The following is a 19,512-nucleotide window of genomic DNA, read 5'->3' on the forward strand; positions in this document are numbered from 1 at the left end:
TTTTTCTTTGAAGCACAGCTACATTAGAACTTTCTTAGGAAAGTTCTTTCAGATATATAGCTTTAGCCAGAGTGCTGGACTTTAGCAGTAAACCTAGTGATATCTTAATTCACTGCAAAGGACTGAAATAAAGCTCATTATTCAAGCCTTAAGAAACTATAGAGAACTAGTATTACAGGTATAGGGATGTCTAAACAAGAAGCTAATTCAATCGAAGATATTACATAATTGTTTTCTCCATACATGAAATATAAGAAAGACCCGTGTGTTCAGTGCTTCACTCTCAAACATGACCTTGACTTCTGGAATGTAATAAGGTAATACAATTTCTTATTCACTTAAAAACTGTGAGTCAGGACACATTAGTGACTTGTGCTGTCAACACTGCTCTATGTTCCCCATGTTTTAGGCATTAGACTACCAGGCGACATTTATGCCGGCCCACCCTGCTGAAACCAAGTTCGGTCTACTGAAAGGATAAATATAGATGGAGATACCTGCACCATTAATTACCTGTAAATATGAGACCTCCCTCCGCCCCATATAGCCAAGTAAGAGAGGATAGACAAGCAGTACATTGGATTTTTACTCTAAGGAATGTTCCTGAATCTTGTGTTTTGATCAAAATATACATCTAATGAGGCCCTTGGCTGTTCAAGGAATTTGTGTCCACTTTCATTAATCTGATCAACAATCTGTGAAAGAAAAGAGCTCATCAAGATTCCAGAGCATCTCGAACTCATTGGAATTGTTTACCTTCATACTCTGTAACCTTCACTTCCTCCTCCTCCTCCTCTCTTTCCTCTTCTCTATAAACTGAAACGGATACTCTTTCCTCTTCTTCTGAATAACTCCACTCCTCCTCTGTGGATATTTAAAAGATAATATGTAATTTAAATTCAGCCTCCTGAAATACTGGTAACAGCCATGTGTTCCCTACAGTTGGATGGTGGTTCTTGCAAACTGCTGAGTAGTGCTTCCTCATTACATGGAAGAGAGAGCTGATTTAAGATAAGGGGACAGTACAGCCCAAGACTGAGAAGAATATTCAAGTGACATCCAAGTGTGGCCACGTTGACAATTATCACATTTTCAACACCCCTTTCACTGTCTTGAAATGATTTAAGACCACTGCAGACACAAAAGACTCAGTCTCAGAAAGCTACGGCAAGTAGACACTGAGAAGGACAACTTCTAAGGCAAAGAGTCACATCCGGAAAGAAAGAGTTTGAGGTAACACACACACCCATTTCTCCCCTCACATCTGATTATATACCTTCGTGTCGCATGACTTCCACTGTTTGAGGAACTGCAACAGACAGTCTTTCTTCAGCAGCCAATCTTTTTTCTTCAACCACGGTTTTCTTAGAAACTTCAGCTTTAAAAAAGCATTAAGTTGAAGTGTAAAAATCAAGAATCTTAACAATCCTCTTTCCCTAAGAGTTTGGGGAAGACATGCACGGTACTCCACTCTCACTAATAAAATGGGAAAACGAGTTACGCAACAAACATCACGAGGATACACACACATACCAATTCCATCAGAAGAAAGACGGAGGGACATACAAGAAGACACCAGATAGAACTAAGCAAGAACTCACAGGCAACAAGATTTTCATAAGAGATCTGAGACAAATCCTACCTCGGGGAGGAGGAGCTTTCTTAGCCACAGGAACCGGGACAGGAACTTTCTCTTCAGGGACGGGTTTCTTACGTAGAACTGGCATTTAGAAACATGCACTTTCAGATCTTCAGAGTTATCTCACTGAAGCCCAACCCCAAACACAGATGTACACCCCCAATGTATTCATATCACAAAACTAACAAAACCCTCATCTGCCTTCTTACGTGAGGTTATACAAAGACGGTCTTGGAAAGAGAGACAATACCTTTTGGTGGTGGAACTTCTTCCTCTTTTTGAGGAACAGGTCTTTTTTCTTCAGGAACTTTCTTCTTTGGTATTTCTGGCACTTAAAGAATAGCATTTGATTTTAAGATTCTCAGAAAGGCAAAATAAATGAGCAACACAGAATGCCCATTAGAGAAGGCATGCAATTAAAGAAGCTTGAAGGAAAGACAAGGTTATTTATGAAGATGCAATTAAGTACCTGCCGGTGGTGGTGATTCCTCTCTTTGAGTAACAATGGTTATTTTTTCTTCTGTGACAACCTTCTTCTGTACTTCAGGAACTTCAAAAGACATTAATTTTTAGAAATGACTTTGTATTTTCCAAAGCGGCTAATTTACAGCTATTTTGTAAGAAAGTAGGCAGGTGGACAGACACTTTCATTGAATTATTACTCACACCATAAAACACTTGTTTTGAATTAAACTAACTCAACAGATAATTAAACACAAAAGTGTTTTGTACTCAAGACATAAAAATAGGGCTCCTTTACTAAGCAAGGTACTATACCTTTAGCTGGCGGGACTTCCTTTTTCTTCGCAACAGGAACGGGTATCTTTTCTTCAGGAACAGGTTTCTTTGGCACCTCTGGGACTTAAAGTTTTTAAAACAGAACATTAGTTCAATATATACCACTTTTATGAATGGACATAGACACATACACCAATCTTTAGTAGTTCATTAATGTCATAGAGTTTCTATACATTGACAAAATAATGCAGAAAATTAAACTATAATAGTAAAAAGATCACAATGTAATAAATGTCACAAGTAATGTTATAAAGGCATTCAAGCAATTAAACTGAGTCATATACACAAAAAGATATGTACAAAATTCATTATAAATTGGTATGCTTTTGATAAAAACAAATTAGCGTCTACACAAACAATACAGAGTATAGGTATAGAATATAGCAAAGTCTTGGTAGGTTTTGTGTTAATAAATGGAATCCATAATAACAATGGATTTATCTAAGACTATCTTAGACTAAGACATATTTAGAATAATTTTATCTATAGGACACCATTTCTTTTCCATTTCTCTTCTGATTTTGTTTTTGGTGCAACTGTAGTGTGTTTAAAACTTAGGAAACACTCGTTCTCAATCTGATACCCATGTGTCAATGACTTTGGGTAGCTCTGTGTACGAAATTTTGTGAGTATATGCATATATGCTTTTCTCTAAGAGGCTCCATAGTTTACAACAGGATCTCTGACCCAAAAAGGTTTACAATGGCTTAGTTTATCTATTCTAAGTGTTGATGATGTGGAATTTTTAACTGACAGGTGTATTTTAACAGCATGCGTTGCTGGCAATAATTGTTTCCATTTTAAATAAGATAGCAGTTTTTGTGAACTCCTGCACTTCTTATGCTTGCATCTGTAATATCCTGATGTAATTATGCAGATATATACATTTATGTCCGTATATATTATCTATACATGGGTGTTTATGCATATGTATGTGTGTGTGTGTGAAAAGTAACATAGTATGTTACTTTTCAAGTTCCTGAAGTACAGAACATAACATAGTATGTTACTATGTATATTTGTTTTTAATGGTAAGTGAGACACGCCTCTGTGTCTCCCTCGGGAATGAACAGTGGCTTTTGGTATTAGTACTGGTTTTAGTAATGTGACCTTTTAATGTATCTTATTTTCACATAACCATATTTTAATGATTAGATAATCAGGAATCATTTTTTTTAAATAAGACCCAGAATTCTGAAAGAGTCAAGAGTTTGAGAAAGATAGAAACAGATTTGGTTTGGGAAGAAAATGGAAAATGGGAAGTCAGGGAAAATGGGAACACTATTTAAAAAGTATGATTTCAGTAAGCGTGGTTTTCCTAAATTGGAAGATACCGAATTCTTATTGAATCTCTCTGTAACAGACCACAGAGGTATGCAGTTTGTAGCTTTGTTGCATCCATAAAGCTGTGTCTTTTACATCACCAACCCCCTCCCCCCCGAAAAGAAACAAACCAAATTCAAAAACCAAAATAAAGGATTAGCAATTGAATCCAAACATATGTATATGAAATTTCCTCTGACTAGTTAATGAGATAATTGCAACGCTTATGGCAAATACTGACATTCAGTTAATGTCAGGAAACAGGGTCAAAGTAAATGTCAAAAATCAATGTTTCCAACTCTTCTAGACGTGTCGCTATTGACTTTTCAGAAGAGTGGCGGTCACCAGCAGCACGGTATACAACTTCATCTCGTTAACATTCAGTTCTGTCAAACGCTTTCCAGTCGTGACTTTTTGTAACTCATCATAAGCTATGGAAGTGTTTTTTATTAAGAAAAATCACATAGATGAGGGGTAAAAGAGTGTTCCTAGAAACATGCCTGTAGAAAATGAGTTTCACAAAGATTTCTTCCTTAACAGAAGAAAGATAGCAAAAATTTAAGACAGCAGTTTGACATAGTTACTTCTTTTAAGATCACTTTCTGGTGGTGTCTTTGGAATGTTCAGTGTCATAAATAATGTAAGTCAAGAGTTACAGCCTTGGAAGGTGACCAACAAATGAAAACATCAGGCGCATCTAAAAGATACAAAATAATAAGACAGCATGGTACACATAAGAAGACCATATAAAGCAAAAGACTGGCACTTGGGGCAAATGGTTGCCCCCTGATCAGTTCTGGGTACCTTTTGGGGGAGCAGGTGGTTCCTTTTTGGGAACAGGAACAGGCTTTTTCTCCTCTGGTACAGGTTTCTTGGGAACTTCAGGAACTTTAAAGATAACATCGTTGAAACAATGTTGAGAATTCTAGTTTCCCCGTAAGACATTTAAGATTCCACTAAAGCATAAATCCTCAGTAAGAGTGTAAGAATTTAGGCAGTCATTAAACATGCTCTACTTGCATGTATGCAAGTAGAAATGTATGCAAAATAAATCAATACCATAGAGACGTGACCTACATTCCATGAAACGAACACACCCTTAGTATGGTCTGAAGTTACTGATACTTGTATAACATGTTACCACAGCTAATGAGATCAACATACACAGAAAACGTTACAAATCGTTTACAGATGCTGTTCTGTTAATACACAGATCCCAAAGAAAAAGATACAAAAGGACAGACACTTGAGAAATTTATTTCAAAAATATTATTCTACCTTTGGCTGGTGGGGGTTCCACCTTTTTAGGAATGGGAACAGCAACCACTTCTTCTGGGACTGGTTTCTTAGGTAGTTCAGGGACTTAAAAAAAAAAAAAGTGCCATTTTTGAGAAATCGCGTGTTTTTACAACAAGGCATATGCTGTTGCAGGTCAGAATTAAAATAAAGAGTAGACATGTCTCTTTTACGCCAAATGAATGCAAGGAACTCCACGTTAGACGCAAGAGGCAACGGACCCCGGGGGGGGGGGGGGAAGAGGCGGAGGCTAATTAGAAAACGTTGTGGTTATTCTTGACCTTCAACTGCAGGAGTCTCCACTTTGCTAGGAACAGGTAGGGGCCGCCCTTCCTTAGAGGTGCCAGGGCCTCAGACACCGGTTTAGAAACCACATTTATAAAGCAACTGCATTATAACAATTGTATTAGATTATCTTAAATATTTTTTGTATCCTAAATATTTAACAATTTGGGTGGGGCATGTGGGGGAGGGGAGCCCTGATTTGTAGCAGCTGCCAATTTCCAATTTCTGTGGTGGTGTAAATACTGCCACCCTGGCACACGAGAGAGACACCATGGCGGTGGAGTCGGGAATGGCGCGCAGTAGCCCACCGTAATCTAGTACTTCCACCGCGCAGGCACAATCGATGGAAACCACCTCGGAATCAGAGAGAATAATAACACGCGGAAAAAGTGGAAGTAAGGAGTTTTGACTATTATCACAGATTTTAATATAATTTGTTTAATTGTGAGTTTATGTAGTTCAGCTTTTAATCATGGAGGTGTTGAACACCGGCTAGCAAAATTCCTGCAAACTTCACCATCAGCTCTGCTGAGCTGGCCCGACCTGGCTCCAGGACATCACATTTCTATTTCCAAATAGCTGGTCACCAGATTGTAAGGTCCCTAAGCCCGGGCCAGAGCCTCCATTCATTTTCATTCCCCTCTCCTATGAGCTCCTCATGGCCTTCCCACCTCCCCTGGAATGTCCATTGTACCTAGTGGTTGTAGGTCTGCTGACTGTGTGACCAAATCCATTCTGCAATATTAACATATCCAAAGGCTTACCTATGAAAATTCTAAAAGATTTTAAACTTAGAAGGAATCACTAATACCTTCAGGTGGAGGCTCAATCTTTTTGGAAACAGCAACGTGAATTTTCTCTTCGGTAACAGTTTTCTTCTGTACCTCGGGGACTTTAAAAAACGTACATTTTAATTACTGGTATGCCATTATTATGGGTGGTAATTATAATTCACAAAGAATATTGAAATACAAATTAAAACAGAGACAAGTGTGCAATGAAAAGACGACAGAGAGCTACAAGGAGACAGAGATGCCTTCATAATCACAAATTAGGTATGAAGAAGACGGATAAAAATTCATCTAAAGCCCTTCCGAGCCCCCAAATTCAAATGTGCCTTATACCTGTGACTGACACCTCCTCCTCTGCGTGAGAAGCAAAGAACATCTTTTCTTCTGAAATAACCATCTTCTTTGTATGCACAGCTGGTACTTTAAAGAGAGTATTTCACATTTAGTATTTCTTTTTCTAGGACAAGATACCTGATCAAATACATATGTGTATGTTTGCACATGTGTAATATACATTACGTGTAAGTCTTTAGACACAGAATGAGTGGGTTAGTATGAGTAGCTTGAGAATAAATTCAGTATTGACAAGAATACAAACCATGTTTTGATATATAGGGACAAACGATCCATGCAGCCTTTATCAAACATTATTAAATGGGAACCAAATAGACACAACTTCTTCACACGTAAATGTAGTGCTTTTCCAAATCCATTAGGGTTTATGCATATAAACGAGAGGATAGGGAATATTATCTGCAATGGAATGCCTTGCATAGTGAAGTTAGAAGACTATTTATTAAACAAAACCTTCCTTAAATTAAAAAAAAACCTGTAATTTTAGAGCAGAACCAGAAACAAAGGGAATGTTATTATTTCCTTAAATTATACATATAATTATACATATGTGCAACTCAACATAAGATATATACTGGAGAAGAATGTATTTTGGTAGTTTCAAATTTGTGAATTGTTTAGTAATATATGTACACATATACATAGACATAAATAGAGATGTTTAAAACTTGTAGCTGGCAAGACAAAGATGTATACCTTTCACTTCAATAACTTCTTCCTGCACAGGAGTCCGAGAAGGTTTTTGTGGAACAATCTTCTTTGAAACTTCAGGTACTTAAAAAATATGTACAAATATATTTGTATTGTGAAGAATATTGCTTTGCCCAAAATTTAAAAATATCTTAGTTTAGATGATCATATAACTAACATGGGAATATACAGCAGTAAACAGATGACGTGTGTACGTGGTATTAGAAATGTTTTAAATCGTAATACCTTTGGTGACTTGAACTTTCTGTTCCTCCACTCTTCGAGAAGTCTTTTCAATTTTTTCAACTACTGGCTTCTTTACAACTGCAAGCATTTTAAAGAAATTGCAGTATTTTTAGAATTTCTATCCAAATTCTCTTTCTACCTGTGTATCTATCCCCCTATGTATCTACGTATATTTATATATAAATATATATGTATACATGCATATATACATATATATATAATCTTTAAGAAAGAGACAAGTTTGGTACTCTGAACTTTAAGTACAAATTTCTGTACCGCAAATATTTTGGTTCTTTTAAAAAATATTTATCATAACCATCTTTTTATCATCTTTTCAATTTTTGCATTAAGTAAATTAGATATTCTTGGGAAAAAATTCATTGATACAATAAAGCTTAGAGAAGAAGTTGTGCCTATTGGATTGGACTGGTGACTTATACATCTTTGCCAAACAAGCCATGATAATGATGTGGATGTTCTGATCTAGTTCAATAATTCCGATTACATACCTTTTGGAGGCGGTGCTTTCTTTTCAGGGACTTTTGCTGGGATTTTCCTCTCGTGCGCTTCTTTAATAAAAACAGGAATAAGAAAGGATGCTTAAATAAGTAAGTTCTAGTAGATCATATAAACTGCAAAGGAAATAAGAATATATATTTGGGGAAAGTATGGTGTCTGGGATCTTTATGGCTAACGTGATCCCTGGCGCTGGACTTTGAAGCAGGATGCAGCAGAGACACAGAGGGAGTGGAAGCAAACCCTGAATTTGTGCATTAGAAGACCGCACTGGGAATTCCGGGATGGGACTCCATGATTCGACTTCACAATGTCAAAGCCTGAAAGTGACTTGAAGAAACTTCAAGAGTAAGTTTCTAAAAAGGCCTAACCTTAAAAGATGGAAATGGTCATTTCACTGCTTTCCTATCTATCCAGCTCAGGTTAGTAGCCCTGAAGACATCACCCACTGAGGAAAAGAGAAGAGAAGACACCCAGTCGATACACACCTTCATAAACCTCCTTTTGCACTTGGACCACTTCTCTCTCTTGGTAAGTTTCCTCCCAGTCTTCCTCCCCTTCGTCATAACCTTCCTCCCTTTCGTAGTACTCCTGGCCTTCCTCGAAGTCTTCCTCCCATTCCTCGTGAACTTCCCTCTTCGCTTCTACCTTGGCCTCCTCATAGTCTTCGTCTGGTTCTTCATAGTAAGGTTCCTCATACGGTTCCGTGTACGGTTCCACTTCCAGTTCGTCATAAGGTTCTTCCAGAGACTCGATGAAAAGTTTCTTCTCCTCGTAGACAGCGCGCTTCTTCTCATACACAGCTTCTTGTTCTTTGTGAACCTCTTTCTTTCTGGTTATGGTTGTTATTTTTACTTCTTCAGCTTTGGAGGATACATCAACAATTTCAGGAGCTGAAAATAAATAAATAAATAAATAAATAAATAAATAAATAAATAAATAAATAAATAGACAATATTAGCATATTAATTACATTCATGCCATTACTTCATAAACCAAAGTCTATGTTGTGGAACAATATCAGTATCTCAGGTCTCAGTATAACTTCAATAATTTGTTACATTTTCTGGGTATTGGTTCCATTCACATTTTTGTTGGCTATGGAACACGATGAAGAGTATCGAGATGCACTCACTCTCCATTTGAGGATTTTTTCCAGGGTGAACAGAATGGTATTCAGTAAATATCCAATGGACACAACTTCCATTGTTCCATGGGAACTACAGTTTATAAAGACCCTGGTGTCTCACGGGATATTTTAACATTTGATCATTTAATGGAATTTACATGTAATGTTAACCTCTATTTAAGTTTCCAATTCTTTCAAAGAAACATTTCTAATTTTAAAGCTATACTTTTGATAGTTGAATATGACTCTATAATCAGTTTAATAAAGATAATACTTAAAATTATGTAACCAAATCAATTAGTTGCTTTTATAATAACAACTTTTTTAAAAAAATTAAGGCTAACATTGTTTACATGATCCTTAGAACCTGTGTTAGCTACAACTGAAACAATAAGGATGATGCCTCCCTTTTCACCCCTCGCCACTGCTGTCTCTGTGTCCACAGCACTGAGGCTGCATAAACTGGCCTGCATTTCCCTTCCGGGGACTGGAGCAATATGACGTCGTCATTTCTAGTGCTAACTGTAACATGGCAGAGGAGATACCATAACTTTACAATCAGCTAGAAGCCTTCTATTTAAAAATAAGAATCCAAAACAGAGATGCAAATCTCAGAGATACAAAAAAATATTTAATAATATCTTTCCATTTACCTTTTGCTGGAATCAAGGCAGTAGGACGCAGGGGCTTCTTGTCAACCTCTGGGATTTTAAGCAATAGAATACACGTTTATTTTTACATTATGCATTGTTTAATGTTTACTAATCCTGAGCACCTTTGTTAGTTATTTGTACAATCTGTGACTACTGCTAATAAACCAAACGCCTTTATAATTTCCAAATTTAGCTCGTCAGCATTGTTATGAGGTTACCATATATGCTACCAGCATATGCTCAGAAAGGCTGAACTTTGATTCTGATTTAAAACAATTTCAATTAACATGAAGCATGAAGAGACTATACAATAAGTCTAATGCTAACAAATAATGTATGTTTCATTTTTTCAATGGTTAGCTGTAAAGTTGAGGAAATACCCGTGTTTTATGAGCGCCCTCATCTGCCATAATGTTTCGCAAATGCCCTCTCAGAAAAACGTCTCTAGGAGTGGTGCCTTGTGCTCCTGGATCCTTCTCCTTTCAGGAGGGCTTCCTTACTCTGATCTTAAACAGGTAAAACTATTTGCTTAAATTTGGTGATCTAGTCTTCCTCTTAAAACTCTTCTAGGATATTGTAAAAAAAAAAAAATGGGAGTAATTGAACTGATCTTCCTTCAAAAAGCGTTTTGTTTTTCTGCAGGGACTGACAGCTCAGGTGAGCCAGGAAGGGTTCTGAGTTGGGCTGGAGCAGCCACTGGAAATTAGCATCAGTCCTTGGCTGTCTATCGGTAGGACTGGATCAAGAGCAGCTGTGGGACGGGTGGGCGTGCCCTCCAGAGATAACGAGAGCTCTCTGGTGTTACCGCTGTGTGCCATGGGCAGACACAGGCACAGGAGGATGGGGAGAGAAAAAAAAAAGAAAGAGTAGAAAGCTGACAAAGGGAAAGCAAGGGCTGAGTTCTAGGGTGAGAGTGAGTGGAAGGAGAGCCTCCATTTTGGGAATTCAAACTCTTACCTTCCTCCACCCTCCACTATTTGGGGTTTAAAATTGTTAAATGGGAGAAAAGCAGTAAGACTCAATTTTCATTAATTAATGATGATACCTTTAGGTTCTTCTTTGGGCTTCGCGACAACTTTTTTGGTATCTTTCTTCACAGCTTTTTTGGTCACTAAAAAATAAGATGTCAGATGTAAACAGGTGAAATGCTTTCATGAAACAAAGAGGTTTTACTGAAATACTTTATTTTTTCATATGTTTTGATGGTAATGAGACTCTTGCAACACTATTGCAAGACACCTGTTTCAGAAAGGTCTTGCACTAGAATGCAGAACATGCTTTTTGGATGGAGATAGAGTGTGTAGGGTCATTCTACACCTTCACTGATTTTATGCCTGCCTACAGTTTTAAAACACACAGAACGTGAACCTAATTGATACCATAAATAGAAAAGGTGTGCTTTTCCACTTTGTTTCACTTAGATAAGAACATTTTAAATTTATCAGGATGAAGAATAACAAGTGAATTAGTAAGATTAAAAATCCTATCTATGATATTGTGGAAATTTTCTTTGTTGTTGCTGACATTATACCTTGATCATAGCTCCTACTTATAACTTGAATTATGGCTCTGAATATTCATGAATAAATAACACTTTTTAATTTTTAAAATATGATTTAATTTCCCAAGTTTCCCAGTGGGTAGTCGAACTCAGCCATGTTGACCGTAGCGCTCAAAGACTAAATCATTCATTAAGGTAAATTATTATTCCTGACAACAAATACAAATGGAAATTTATGATTTTTGATTCTTGTTCCTCTCTGCTATTAAAAGTAGATGAAATATATTTAGCTGTTCATATAAATTACAAAAATGCTTTTATTTGTTATTGAGATGTATTAGTCACAAAACTGGAAGTTTTTGTTTGTTTCTTCACTTAATTTTCCCAGAGACCATCTGAAAACTAGCTCAAGCTCTTGACATCAGTGGTAGCAGATATTGGAGTGCTAGCAGGCCAAACCCTGGAAACTGCTACGGAAAAATATGACTATGGAGAAATCTGACTTTGATATGCAGAATTTTTTCCTGAAGCAAGGGGAATTCTGACAGCAATTCTCAATGACCCAGGACCCTAGAAAGTCCCAGGTAGTCTGTTGACTGATTTAGTTGAGCGGCTTGGGGGACAAATAGTCTAATTCGTCTACTGAAATATTTGAAAAGGGAAATTCCTTGACACATTCAAGAGCTCCTTATTGGTGCACTCATTCCTTAGATAAGAAAAAAAATCAAATACATCAAAGATATTCTAAATCACATTTTTGTAACAAAATAGCAAATTTTAAAAAGGTGTTAACATTGTAATTGAGAAAAAAACACTGTAACTTGCAACATGACCATAAACTAGTATGTTTTATTTCCAGAATCTTCACTAGAAGTTAATCCCATTATTTTATTGTTATATATATAGTTACATATAGTTAAAATATATAAAATATGAAACGTGAAATCGACTTGCCATTAATGTTTCAGTGATTACATTAAGATAAAATATTTTAATATTAAGAATTGCATTTGGTTTGTCTGATGATTTTCAGAGTTTTAATCACGTCTTATACATTCAGTTAGAGCAAATCATTTACATTTTGAAAGGCAATTCAACTTGTTGGCCACTAGAGGGCCCACATGTTGCATTAGACCACATTTTCCAGGTCTGCGATGGTTGATTATGTATTTTGACATTTAGGTGGATAACATAAAATACCTTCAATGCGTTTCGCTGGTGGTTTCTTTTCTTCAGGTGATGGTAGCAACAGAGGAATAGGAGGAACAACCATAGGAGGGATTTCTGAAGAAAAGAAATGCCATGATCATGGTTTGGTTTCTTATTTTGTGTGAAGTACAGTGAAAAGTCTTACACATTCCTTTCAGAAATCAAATGTGTTATAGTACCAGTTCATCAACCAGAGCAAGTAAAAATAGCACATATAATTGTTACTACTCTCTTGCTTTGATTTGTAATTACACGTGAAGAGTATGACATGCAAGGATGTGCTCTCTCTGCTCTGGTTTGGCATGGCTAATTTCCTAGGGGTACAGAATCCTGTTGCTGCAAGCCCAGGCGTTGTGCTGGGTCTTACCTTCCGGAGGTACTGCTCTGATAGGCATGGTTGGGATTGGAACTCTGGAGTCAGGAATATCTGGAAAGGAACAATTAATGGTAAGCACAGAGGGACCGAAACCACAGATATGAGACAACGAAGATGTGACTGCCAGGCGTTTCAAGCAGCAGAATCTCATACACAGACACAGCGATATTAGGGTTCTTTTGCGTGGAACCGCATAGGCATGTTCATTCCCTGTGAAAACTGTTGCTGTTCTATGGCCACACAATTTTGTCATGATCCTAGATATCAGCTGAATGAGACCTTATGATCTCTAATTTCCTAAGCTCACAAAGCCTAACATTTATATTATTTCCTGAAAATTATTTTACCAAATAATATCTTACTGAAAAACCTAAATAATAATTTTAGACGTTTCGATTTGGCTTCTATCATTTACAAAATTCTATTTTCTATTGAATATATTTGAGCAAGTGCTAGTGTTCTTTTTTTTTTTTTTTTTAACTTACCAGGAGGCTTCATCTCAAGCTTGATTTCTGCAAAAGAAAAAAAAATGACATTTTTGTGTTTAGAGTCGTCTGGGAGGGATTGCTTGTTTCAGGAATTGCAATGTGGCTTAAATGGGCTGTTTTCTGACCTTTCGTTGTTAAGTACAGCTCCGCTGTGCTTCTTGCTTCACCTCTCGGTTCCAGTCGAGCAATTACTGAATAGACACCTAAGAAGAATCACCAAACGCTTGTTGTCTGTTATGTTTGTAAATAACACTTCTTTACTTAAATCAGTATGGATTTATTTACCATTCTCTTTCCTAGAAAAAGTATTCTATATAGAATTACAGAGTGTAAGTGTAAGCTAGGGTAGAAATATATAAAACAGACAAGATTTACATTATATATTCACGGGGCTGCTGTCAACTAAATTACCTTCATCATCCGGGGTCACATTGTGGATGGTCATATAATGGCAGCGACCATCATTCCTGAAGTTGTACTTCTGGCTCTCGGTCAGTTCTGTTGGCCCTTTGTACCACGTTACAATGGCATCATCAAAGGACACTTCGCATTCGAAGGTGGCCGACTGATGCTCGCTCACCACAATGTTCTGTATGCGCTTGGTAAACTGAATTGGTTCAGCTGTTAAAGTACCAAGAAGATTCAAAGTTAGTTTGTGTCGAGAAGAAATTCTGTGCTTTCCCCTCAGGTACTTAAAGCCGCCACCCATGTATCCAATTGGAAAAATAACAAAGGCTGAATATATAAAACAAAAAGAAAGTGTTCTTTTTTGCATCAGTAACAAGAAATTATCCCAACACTTGAGTGTGTTTCTTCAGGACCTATGTAGGAAAGATTAAAGAAATCCCTGGGAGTCCTTAAAATATTTGCACAAAGGCAATAGTCAAAGGGGCTTACGACCCAAAAGTCAAATTAAACTTTAAAGGGAACATAACTTTACTTTGGAACTTATTCCCCTTTGAAATTCCTCTGTAAAAGAATTTTGCTGTTCAGGACCTAGGATTGTTTTTTTCTTTTTCTTTTTTCTTTTCTTTTTCATCTTTCTCTCTTATCTCTGCAAAGCTTTTTATTTTTTTAATAATATTTTTTATTATATTATGTTAGTTACCATACACTACACCCCTAGTTTTTGATGCAATGTTCCATGATTCATTGTTTGCGTATAACACCCAGTGCACCATGCAATATGTGCCCTCCTTAATACCCATCACCAGCCTGTCCCATTCCCCCTCCCCTCTGACGCCCTCAGTTTGTTTCCCAGAGTCCATAGTCTCTCATTGTTCATTCCCCCTTCTGTTTACCCCCTCCTTTCTTCTTCCCTTTCTTCTCCTACCGATCTTCCTACTTCTTATGTTCCATAAATGAGTAAAACCATATGATAATTATCTTTCTCTGCTTGACTTATTTCACTTAGCATTATCTCCTCCAGTCCTGTCCATGTTGCTGCAAATGTTGAGAAATCATTCTTTCTGATGGCTGAGTAATATCTACTATGTTATAACTTTCCTCAAGAAATAATTTTAAACTCAAGAGGAAGTCTGATCTAAATTACAGATGGCTCATTTTTAAGAGTTCTGAAACCCGCTTTGTGAGCCTGCGTGGCCATGCACAAAGGGCCCCGCCCCCCCAGGAATGAATGGCAGGGGTATTTAGTAGGAGAATGGGCTGTGGTAGAGGGTCCTTCTGCAAGATTCTATCTGGAAGTCTGGAATTCAATGTATAACAGTACCAAGAACATCTCAGACATCATAAGTACTCTGGTGAGCCTTTTTTTTTTTTTGAAGGATCATATAAGATTGCAATTATTTAAAAAATGAGAAGTGGTTTCAACTGGATCCTTTATATGGAAACCTACTAAAAATTTTTGAACCTTAAAATACAGCCAGGCATTGATATCCACTTAAAGCAAGTCAGAGAAGTTGAAATGTTTGTGGAAATAAGTCATATAGTTGTATTTCAACAACTGTAAATGGGCACCCACTCGAAGTAGATGCTATTTTTATAGCTAAAATGCTGCTCAGTACAGTCCAAGGGTGTCCTCAGCCAGTGCATATGATCAAAGGATTAGGAAATAAATATTATTGCTTCTAAATCTTGAGGTTTCCCTTTATTACAGAGATTTAGAAGGTTGGAATATAATCCTTGCATGAAATAATTATTTTCAAAAAACAGCTGCTAATCACACATGACATATGTTAATTTTATCTAGTAAGTTTCAGACAAGTAGATTCAAATTGATTTCTATAAACAAAATAGATTTTTTTTTTAGATCTATTAGATATAGCCAAGATCTTTTTGCTATAGCTATGAAATCTGGTCATTTCCAAGATCTCTGTCTTAGGATGAGAATCATAAATGTGCGAAATATGGAATTTAGTAAAATTATAAAGAATGATTGAATTTAGCAGAATTATGGAATTTAAATAACTGTTAGTCATGGCCTTGTTTAGATTGAAATCTGCCTTTGGTCAAAAAGAAGCATGCAAAAGAACTGGCGCTTGTGTGAATATTTCCCTTTTGATTTCGTGTGCATCTTGAGATGTGAGTGAACGCTGTGTGCTGGGAAAGGAGAACACACAAACACTTTGGAATCTGCGTAATGAATGGCAGGGCGTCCGCTGGAGGGGTCCTGCACCACGTTTGCCGTTGACCTGTGCACCTATAACCCCAGCTGTGGCCGTTCGCCCACCTTCAATTCTGAGCTCTGCAGAAGTTTCAAGGTCTTCATATTTGCAGGTGTACTGCCCCTGGTCTTCTGCCCGAACGTCTGCGATGGTCAGCTTATGGACTTTGTGTTCCACTTCTGTCTTATGTCTACCTTGGGGCTTAAGGATTCTGCCATTTCTGAACCATTCAGATTTTACGTTTGGCACGGAAAATTGGCATGTCATGGTGCAAGTCTGGCCTTCTTTCAAAGTAACGTCCTGAAGATGCCGTTCCCAAGCGGGCTCTGCAGGTATGACACACAAAACCTTTTGTTTACTATCCCACGCAGATGGGCTCAATGGTAAATGAACCTCACAAGGTGTTGTTGTTTTAATAAAATGCTTTTTACTTACCAATTACGGTTAGTTTAGCACTAGCGATGTGTGGACCACACACCAATCTATAATTGCCCTGATCTTTAAGTTGACAGTTTTTGACTCTGAGTGTATGTCGATCACCATCGATACTTATTTCAAATTTATCACTGGGTTCCAGTTTTTCAGTCCCTTTGTACCATGAAAGCTTGATTTCTGGATAATTAATCTTAATGTCAATTTCAAACACAGCATCATCATCTTTCAAAACTGTCTGATTCTCAATGTCCTTGATCAGAGTGACAGGCTAGGAGAATAAAGAATTCACACACATTAGTCACCACTTCCCTTGTAATTCGCAATAACAGTCTGTTCACTGTATTATCCTCATGATTCACTTTACCTCTGTCTGTGACAGCCTTTGCTGGATAAATGATACAAGTTCCTCAAACTCCTTTTCATCCTTCTCTGACTTCTCAATTTCCTCAATTTCCTGAGGAGGAAAAAGTAGAAGTATTACATATGGGAAAAAAATTGAATTAGAGGATGCATGATTATATTCGGCTTCCATGATTGGCCTAGGTTACATTAAATGATCTCAAACAGCTGTAAGCTTCTGGAAATTCAAAGGATGTATATTTGATGTTTCAAATGTAAATTTTTAAGATGATGCGATACACAAAAGATCATACCAATCTGTGTGTCTCTTCTTCTTGACTTTGCTTTAGCAGTTCGAATGCTTGAAGAAGACCTCGGAAGTCAGTGATTCCATACATGCGGGCATATTTTTCATATTCTTTAGGATCAACATTTTTGAGAAGTTCCATGATATCGATTTCCTCTTCTTCTCCAGCTCCTTTCTTTAAAATTGGAGTCCTAAATGAAATCAGAAATAAATGTAAATCACCTGTCTTCTACTTATTTTGAATTGCCTATTTTCATTTAAGAATTATAAATACCAATAAGGTTTCTTTTCCCCCTCACAAAGGCATAGAGCTGTGTCCTTTGTTCAAGAAATATTAGTTTTTCCATGTCAACAATAAAAAAAAATGTGGGCTTGGTGATGAAGTAGATTAAGATTGGACCATTGTAATTAAGTACAAACATTTTATCAAGGAATTTAAGAAGGAATATATATATTTGTAAATTTTACAACCGAAGAATCTAGTGAAATAATTAAAAGGAAGAACAATAACAGCAATGGAAGGCAATAATAAAGGATAAATATCATGTCAGGGGGAAGATGTGAGGAAAGCAAATGTTGATTAATTTAATAATCAACTATGTTGAAACATAATTTGTGTTGAAAGTATTGGTAATTATGGAAATGTTGCAAGTGTTGATCTAGAAAAGAATTCAGAACATGAGAAATAATACACAGAAACAGAAAGTTCATATCGAGACAGGTACAGGTTTCTCCGTAGGCCATTTCCTTTGTCTAAAATTTTAATAAAAAATTGCTTCAGTCTCACAACTTTCTCATGATCATTCAGAAACTGATCTTCATGAACTGCTAACCTACACCCAAGTATTGGGTGTTTGCTTATATGATCTTGTGGGAATGTCCGTGTGCTTCTGTTCATTTGCCATCAGAGGCTCGGAGGGGATGGTCCATGCCTCTTGAGAGATCTCTTTTGTGAATGGAAAATGACCGTGTGTGTGTCTGTGTGTGTGTGTGTGTGTGTGTGTGTGTGTGTGTGTGTGTCTGTGTGTGTGTGTGTCTGTGTGTGTCTGTGTGTGTGTGTGTGTCTGTGTGTGTGTGTGTGCGCGTGTGTTTTAAGTGAACTTACTTTTTCAGCATTGCTCTAAGATCTCCCTCAAGTTTCTCCTGTTTCTTCCTTTCATCCACCTGCAGGTTAACGTTACTTTCAATTTCGCCGTGTTTATTAAATGCGACACACCGATACAATCCAGAATCAGTTTTTGTGGTGTCTCTAATCTCCAGCTTTGCTTCGTCGCCTTTCTGGTGGATAAGAATGCGACCCCCCTGGTTCAGTTGCCTCCATTTCCCTTTTGTCCATTTAACATTTGGGATTGGATCACCTCCAACTTTTGCAATGAATGTTGCAGTGGTTTCTAAGGAAGAATGAAAGTAAATGAATTAAAAACACTTCATTTTCCCGAATCGGTTCTTCCAAAATTAAATCAGCAGTAAAATTGTACAAGGTAGAAGAAGACGTACTGTTCACAAAGTACTTACTTTCTATGACTCTGATACTCTGAGGTTCTGACACGAAGAAGAGCTTCCCGTCTACTGCCGCTTTCTTGGCTGCTGGGACTGCGGCTGGTTTGTCTGAAAGACACATTTACACGTTTTGTTACCACAGTTACCTTAAAATCAGAACAAATTATTACTTTGTAAAATAAGCTGTAGGAATCTGGCAGCGTCAAAGATATCATTCACTCCAGGACTCACTATGTATGACAGTGGATTACGGAATATAAAGCAGTTTTATAGGCATTTATCACTAGTTGTAGTTCTCAAATGCAGGTCACTACAATCATAATAGCAGTGTCCAATTTTATATTTCTAGGCTTGGCTTTATTCGATAGATTTCCTCCAGGACTGTGACATCAGATTCCTTCATGTCACACTATCATAGCACGATTTTTGGAACTTAGACCTTCTTGGATATGGTGGAAAGAGGTATGAGAAATAGGATGGTGAACTTGGAGTAATGTCAGACAATTTGTATCGAAATTATTTCCATTAAATTATCTAATACTTCAGTTATAACAAGGAGGCTAAAAATTGCAAATGAGCAATAATTGATGTTTCTAAAAAATGAATTCCATTCTTATTTAAGTTGTATAAGCAAATAAATGGGACCGGTCATTGGCTTCATTGGAATACTACTTTTGAGGTATCTGTACCTTTAATGGTCACTTTTGATTTTGAAGTGTCACTTCCAGCCACATTTGAAGCTTTGCACACATAATCTCCTGAATCTGCTTTAACCACATCCTTCAGTTCCAGCATGGCAGTCCCGTGAGCAAAGCTGAAGCTGCATCTGTCTGAGGGCTTTACTTCCCTTCCAGCCTTCAGCCACTGGATCCTGATGGGTTCTGATCCCCACACGTGACAGCTGAGCTGCACAAATTCTCCTTCGATTGCTGTTACTGGAGTAAGGTGCTGATCAAACACAGGGGGCTTCTTGGGTTCTGGAATTACAAAGATACTTTTAAACGTAAAAGGAA

At 37.2% G+C, this 19,512-nt stretch overlaps 1 protein-coding gene across 2 annotated transcripts in view; it reads right to left on the minus strand.

Annotated features, from left to right (window-relative positions):
- The window catches only part of TTN (titin), a 268,971-nt gene that overhangs the window by 150,759 nt on the left and 98,700 nt on the right, over positions 1 to 19,512 (minus strand). For both annotated transcript variants that reach the window (XM_087861792.1, XM_087861790.1), the window contains 28 exons: positions 19,189 to 19,476; positions 18,515 to 18,607; positions 18,105 to 18,390; positions 17,007 to 17,190; positions 16,718 to 16,807; positions 16,354 to 16,621; positions 15,984 to 16,244; positions 13,706 to 13,915; positions 13,420 to 13,497; positions 13,292 to 13,318; positions 12,798 to 12,857; positions 12,422 to 12,505; positions 10,766 to 10,831; positions 9,721 to 9,768; positions 8,427 to 8,831; positions 7,932 to 7,991; positions 7,423 to 7,500; positions 7,183 to 7,260; positions 6,466 to 6,552; positions 6,153 to 6,233; positions 5,039 to 5,122; positions 4,565 to 4,648; positions 2,417 to 2,500; positions 2,109 to 2,189; positions 1,890 to 1,970; positions 1,643 to 1,720; positions 1,277 to 1,378; positions 757 to 864 (listed from right to left, as the gene is read on the minus strand). In XM_087861792.1, coding sequence (XP_087717918.1) covers positions 757 to 864; positions 1,277 to 1,378; positions 1,643 to 1,720; positions 1,890 to 1,970; positions 2,109 to 2,189; positions 2,417 to 2,500; positions 4,565 to 4,648; positions 5,039 to 5,122; positions 6,153 to 6,233; positions 6,466 to 6,552; positions 7,183 to 7,260; positions 7,423 to 7,500; positions 7,932 to 7,991; positions 8,427 to 8,831; positions 9,721 to 9,768; positions 10,766 to 10,831; positions 12,422 to 12,505; positions 12,798 to 12,857; positions 13,292 to 13,318; positions 13,420 to 13,497; positions 13,706 to 13,915; positions 15,984 to 16,244; positions 16,354 to 16,621; positions 16,718 to 16,807; positions 17,007 to 17,190; positions 18,105 to 18,390; positions 18,515 to 18,607; positions 19,189 to 19,476 — 3,534 coding nt within the window. The remainder of the gene's footprint in view (positions 1 to 756; positions 865 to 1,276; positions 1,379 to 1,642; positions 1,721 to 1,889; positions 1,971 to 2,108; positions 2,190 to 2,416; positions 2,501 to 4,564; positions 4,649 to 5,038; positions 5,123 to 6,152; positions 6,234 to 6,465; positions 6,553 to 7,182; positions 7,261 to 7,422; positions 7,501 to 7,931; positions 7,992 to 8,426; positions 8,832 to 9,720; positions 9,769 to 10,765; positions 10,832 to 12,421; positions 12,506 to 12,797; positions 12,858 to 13,291; positions 13,319 to 13,419; positions 13,498 to 13,705; positions 13,916 to 15,983; positions 16,245 to 16,353; positions 16,622 to 16,717; positions 16,808 to 17,006; positions 17,191 to 18,104; positions 18,391 to 18,514; positions 18,608 to 19,188; positions 19,477 to 19,512) is intronic.

This window comes from Ursus americanus, chromosome 1 (assembly GCF_024610735.1).
Source record: "Ursus americanus isolate L20-20 chromosome 1, mUrsAme1.1.p, whole genome shotgun sequence".
Lineage (NCBI taxonomy): Eukaryota > Metazoa > Chordata > Mammalia > Carnivora > Ursidae > Ursus > Ursus americanus.